At 45.5% G+C, this 5,777-nt stretch overlaps 1 protein-coding gene and 1 pseudogene across 7 annotated transcripts in view; one reads left to right on the forward strand and one right to left on the reverse strand.

Annotated features, from left to right (window-relative positions):
• Usp28 (ubiquitin specific peptidase 28) overlaps positions 1 to 5,777 on the forward strand; it is a 68,068-nt gene that overhangs the window by 15,938 nt on the left and 46,353 nt on the right. For all 7 annotated transcript variants that reach the window (XM_023721090.1, XM_023721091.1, XM_023721092.1 and 4 more), the window contains one exon: positions 280 to 412. In XM_023721090.1, the coding sequence (XP_023576858.1) occupies positions 280 to 412 (133 nt within the window). The remainder of the gene's footprint in view (positions 1 to 279; positions 413 to 5,777) is intronic.
• On the reverse strand, positions 5,137 to 5,601 carry LOC105742887 (annotated as a pseudogene).

Here is a 5,777-nt window from a genome sequence, read left to right on the forward strand (position 1 = left end):
CCCCCCCCCCAGTGCTGGGATTACAGGCATGGACCACCACGCCCGGCTGGGTTCCATCTTTGTTTGTTACAGGAAATCAAGGTGTAGCAACTTGCTTCCTCTAACTGGGTGTTTCCTATCCTTGGAGCAGATTAGATTTACTGTCCTTCTTCATACCTCCGACCCTAGATTTATTCAGTGTCACCAGTATAGTAAGGAAGTGTAACCAAAAAATGAATGTACTATTCAAATGCTGTGATGCTTTGCGTTTGACATTTCCGGTTTTCTTTCTGTCCTTAGGCCAGCAATGGGGACATCACCCAGGCCGTGAGCCTTCTCACTGATGAAAGAGTTAAGGAGCCCGGTCAAGACACTGCTGCCACAGAACCATCTGAAGTGGAGGGGAGCGCTGCCAGCAAAGAAGTGTTAGCAAGTAGGTAGCTCCTGTCTTGGTCCTTGAAGCTGGCAGAATAGTAAGAATGGCTGCCTGTTAATTCCTCATCAATCAGATCCACCCTTTGAGTAGCAAATACTGAACCATTGCCAGAGGTCAGGCACAAGTCTGATTTCTTCAGTGTATTCATTCATTCATTCATTCATTTTGTAGCACCTATTTGGTGAGCACCAACTATGTGTCAAAACACGTGTGAAGCCCAACCTTTGTGGAGCTTATGCTTTAGTTGAAGGAGATCAAATCAATTACATGTTCTAATAGCACATTAGAATATGAAAAACAGCATAGAGAAAAAATAGGGCTCGATGAAAGAAGGGAAAAGGGAAGTCTGGAACTTCAAATAGATTGGACCTTTTGAGAAGGCACCAGGCAGGGTAGTGGAGAGTCTCACAGGACCTGATGTGTGCGTTCCCAGCTTGCTGAAGGAGCCCAGAGCTGAGGCTGAGTGAGTGAGGAGCGCTCTCAGAACCATGGTGGGAGCAGGCGGTGAGTCATGTACTGCCTTTGTAGTTGTTGGCTTTTATTCCAAGTTAAGTGGGTAGCAGTGGAGTTTGCAGCAGAGAAATGGTGTAAACTGTTAACCTGTTTCTAAGGCCCTTGCTATTGCTGTGTTGAGCACAGTATGTGGAGAAGGCCTAGTGAGCAGCGTGAGTCCAGCTGGGAGCGCAGGAGCAGTCCAGAGGCTACTGCACACCGTGGAGGCTTGGCCAGGAGGCACTGGTGGAGGGTGAGAAGTGCTTGCATCTGACTGAATGCTTTAGAAACAGGCAGTAGAAAGTGAGGACTGTTGTTAGAGAAGGGGAGTTCAGGATGACTCCATTTTTCCTAAGCACCTTGCTGTAGTCGGGTTTATAAGGAAAATGATTCAGTGTGAGACATGTAATTGACAGGATTATTTCATAGTACTTACCCAAAGTGTTTAGTACAAAAAAGTGAGAAGTCTATCCACGCACTAAAGACAAAAGAATCCAACTAATGGCCTGGATCTCACAGCGGTGTCCTATATGAGTCCAGCTGAAGACCTAGAACCTTTTACTGGCCCCAAGAGTCCAAGCGGAGGCCAAGAACCCATGCCATGTCTCATGCAAGACTATTTCAAGGATCTGCACTATGAAACCAAGGGCAGTGGTAGAAGCTAGAAAGTCTGTGCCACCGAGATGAATGATCTATACCAGCAGGCTGAGAGGTCTTCACTGGAGCCAGGAAGTGATGCTTAAAATAAGAAGAACCAGAGCTCCCCCCCAAAGTACCACAGCCATGCTCACGAGAGCAGGGTTCCGAGCTCCTCTGACATTAACAGCCAAGTTCATGTCAGGAAAGCCCATGCCACAGACTTCTCCAGGAGACTGGGCTGTGCATCGTTTTCTGCTCTGGAGCCAGAGCTCCCCCAAGGTGAGTCGTAGCCATTCTCTGCAACAAGGTCTGGAGCTCCTTCGGTGATGAGAACAGCTGAAGTCATATCAGGAAGCCCGATGGCAAACTCCTCTGGTAGAACCAGCAGCCCCTAAGGACACCTTTTTCCTCTCTAGTTCTTCTTTTTATATTGCTTGCTGCAGTCCCCAGAAGGGCCTCCTACACCCAGCACTTGGATGACTCAGCTGGGTGTTCCAAGTTGACCACCAGTTGTCAACCCACTGCACACCTGAAAGGAAGGGGTTGCATTTAGCTGAGATCAAAGGATTTATAGGTGGGGTAGGCTTAGGATGGAGGACAAAGAGTTGGTTTTTATAACAGTAAGTTTGAAATGCTTCCACATTCAGGTCGAGGTGTCGCAGAAGGGTAGGGAGACCCAAGTGCACACTTCAGGGGAGAGGTCTGGGCTGGAGGGAGGAGTGGGCGTAGGGTAGGGCTCAGTGGCTCTGCACTGGGTGCTCCAGGTGTTGAGAGGTCTGAGGGGGATTAGTACTGGAGAACTAGAAGAGTGGTCCTCCGGAAGTTGAGGCTTCCAGGAAGAAGGAACCCCCAGGCTGGTCACATGGTGTTAACAGGTGTTTTTCTTTTTTAAATTTTTATTTATTTATTTATTTGTGTATGTGTCTGTGTGTGGCCAGCTCAGCCCACCAGGGGGCGGGGCTGGCTGGCATGTGGTGCTGGGGGATTGAACCGCAGTCCCTGTGCTTTGCTAAGCTTGTTCTAAGTAGGTGCTTTAGACCACTGAGCCATCTCACCAGCCCCTTACATGTGTCTTTTAGGATACATTGTGATTTATTTCAGTCAGCATTTTTCTTTGTGAGATTCACCTCTGTGGAAGATAAAAATTACATTATAGTCGGTTCATTTTCACTGATGGGCAGTATGTAATGTGTTCAGAAGCTTCTGCTGTCATAAGCCAACTGTGAGCTGTGTTTGGGCTCTTTTTTTTTTTTTTTTTTTAAATGAATTTAGGACAAGGTCTACAAGGTGTACAGAGTCTCAGTGCACAGATCAGACTCTAGTGATCCTTCTGTTTTCAGCCTCCCAAGGGCTGGGATTACAGGCTTGTACCACCCAATTTCAGTCAGCACACCGAGGGGATGGGGTGGGCACGGCAGGCCGGGAATCGAACAACAGCTGCTGGGCTCTGCTGAAGCGGACACTTTAGTTCGCTGAGCTATCTGGCCAGCCCTCGGGCTCATGTTTCTTAAGCATGTAAGAGTTTCTTCAGTACGTGCAGCTGGGAAGAAAGTTAGTGGGATCTGATGGGCTCGTATTCAGCTGTCTTAGTCACTTTCTCATCACTGACACCCATGAGCCACAGAGCGGAGCTTTGTTTTGGCTCATAGTACAGAGGTTTCAGTCCACAGCCAGCCCACTTCAGGGTGCAGCTGCACAGTAGAAGGGCCTGGCACATGCTCAGAGCCATCAAGGGGGAGCCCTCCTGGCACCTATGTGCAGTGACCCACTGCTCCACAGCACATGAGCCCTTGCAGCCCAGTCACCTCCACAAGCCCCACTTACCAGCTCCTGGTGCTCTGGGGGACATTCAGGGAGAAACCCTAACACCAGCCTTGTAGGCTGTCTGTTTATACTGCCATTAATAGGGTATGAGAATATCAGTAGTTCTCAAATTTGTTAGGTCAGATTGTAAAATTGTTCTTTTAAAGTGAAATGATACTTTGTTTTTAATTAGAATTTTTAAAATTAGTATTAAAATTAAGCATCACTCTTTTTGGCCATTACATTTCTTCTGGAAATTTAGTTTGTTGATTTCTGTCCATCCATTCATCCATCGATTTTTTTGAAACAGGGTCTCACTGTGTAGTTTAGGCTGGCCTTGAACTCTTTGTATCCTTTGCTGGTTCTCTGTTTTTTGTTTTTTTTTTTGAGACAGGCTCTCATTGTAGTTCAGGGTGGCCTTGAACTTGCTGTGTAGCCCAGGCTTGCCACAAACACAGCAGTCTTCTGTTTCAGCCTCCTGAGTGCTGTGATTCCAGGCACGTGCTGCCACACCTCACCCTGCTGTTTATCTCTTTTTAATTTTTGCTATTACCTTACTGATAAGATCCACTATATTACTAATATTAATCCATTTCTGTGGATTTAAATGCTGTAGATATTCTTGCTGGCGACTTGTGTTTTTACTTTAGAATGATGAACCAAAGCGCTGAATTTTACTATGGATGTATTTATCATTCTTTTACTGTTGTTTGTGGCTGGTCTTTTTTTTTTTTTTTGGGGGTGGATTTTGTGGTAAGTTCTTGCTGTGTGTTCCACACAGGCCTTGAACACCACCCCACTCTATTCCCAGCCTCCTGAACACTGGAATCACAGGCATGAGCCACCATACCGAGCTGATTTTTGTTTAAGGATATCGTCAAATAAAAAGGATATTGTTATATTTTAATATTCTAATTTTAGTATGTGTGCTGCCGAAGCAAGCACATATTTTAATATTCTAATCCTTTCACATTTAAATCTTTATTTTATCTGAAGTCATTTATCTGGGGTATGAAATAAGTTGAGCTGCAATCATAGTTTTCCCTGGGCATCGCTGCTCAGTTGTCCCCGTGCCATTCATTGGACACGCTGTCCTTCCGCGTGGCGCTCCAATGTCTGCTTTTCTCTCAGAATGCTGTTTTCCGTTCTTGTGAGTGTGTACCTAGTAGTAGAATGGCTGGCTTATATTGACTTTTTTTGGTAATATTTCTGAAGGAGGACTTAGCTTTTTAACTGAAATAATAGTATCCTTTAAGTGTACATTAACAAGAATATCTTAATCTTATCAAATACTGAGAAATTCCCCTGGTTATTTCCTTAATGCTGTTATTTGTAGTTTGTTAGAATAATGATCCACTGGGGCCGGGGAGATGGCTCAGTAGAATAAGTGCTTGCCTAGTAAGCTCAAGGGCCTGAGTTCAAGCCCCTGTTCCGAAAAAAAAAAAAAAAAAAGAATAATGAGACACAGATATATATATATATATGTATTTTAGACTATCTGAAATTTAATCCTTTCTGTACAGGTTACTAGATCCCTTTTTTTTTTTTTTTTGCGGAACCGGGGATTGAACTCTGGCCCTTGCGCTTGCCAAGCAAGCACTTATTCTACTGAGCTATCTCCCTGGCCCCATCCCTTTTGATTAAGAAAACTGTAGAAGGGTAGTAGCTGCCCCAAGTGAACCCCAGGTGGTGGCGCGTGTCAGTTGTGCAGAGTCCTGCTGTGCAGGCTGTCTGCATGCACTGCTGGGGGCTGTGCTCAGACTTGCCGGAATCATTCGTAGCCGATTTTAGCCCACAGCTCGCTTTTCCCCATATTTCTTTCTAAAGTCTTCAGCATTCTTACAGAATTTTCTACGCTCCTTAGAGTATTGGTCAGCTAGGCCGGCCCGGAGCGGGTGCTCAGGCTGGGGGCCGTTCACCGGTGCTCTGAGGAACTGGACTACTTGGTCAGTCTTGGTCGCTGGCTTCCAGTTCTCAGCACTAATTACCAGCCGGCAAACTTGCCCTTTTTCCTCAATGTTTGGGTGACAGATCTTTGTTTTAAATGTGATCTTTGGTGGTTTGAGTGGATGCTCTGTTGAAAAGTTGATTTCAATTCTAAAGGCCCCTTTATCATATGGAGGGTTGTCAGGAACAATAAGCCCTTGCCAAGTCCATAAATTAGCTTCATCAGCCTGGGTGTTACGCAAGTTTTCCATTCTGCATTTGCGGATCTCTTCGAGTTCTTTCCTCAGCCTCCTGCTGGCCGCCATCTTGGATCTGGTGCTGCTGCTTTCCCAGAATCTAGATATGTTTGAAGTACCCTTTAAGACTTCCTTTATCAGGAAATTTCTCAGGCATCAATGAGAAAGAAGGAGTCAACACAAATGACATTAAAAAAATATGGGCAGAAGTAATAGCAGAAAACTTCCCAAATATGAGGAAACAA

This window comes from Octodon degus, unplaced genomic scaffold (assembly GCF_000260255.1).
Source record: "Octodon degus isolate 3935 unplaced genomic scaffold, OctDeg1.0 scaffold00080, whole genome shotgun sequence".
Taxonomy (NCBI): Eukaryota; Metazoa; Chordata; class Mammalia; order Rodentia; family Octodontidae; genus Octodon; species Octodon degus.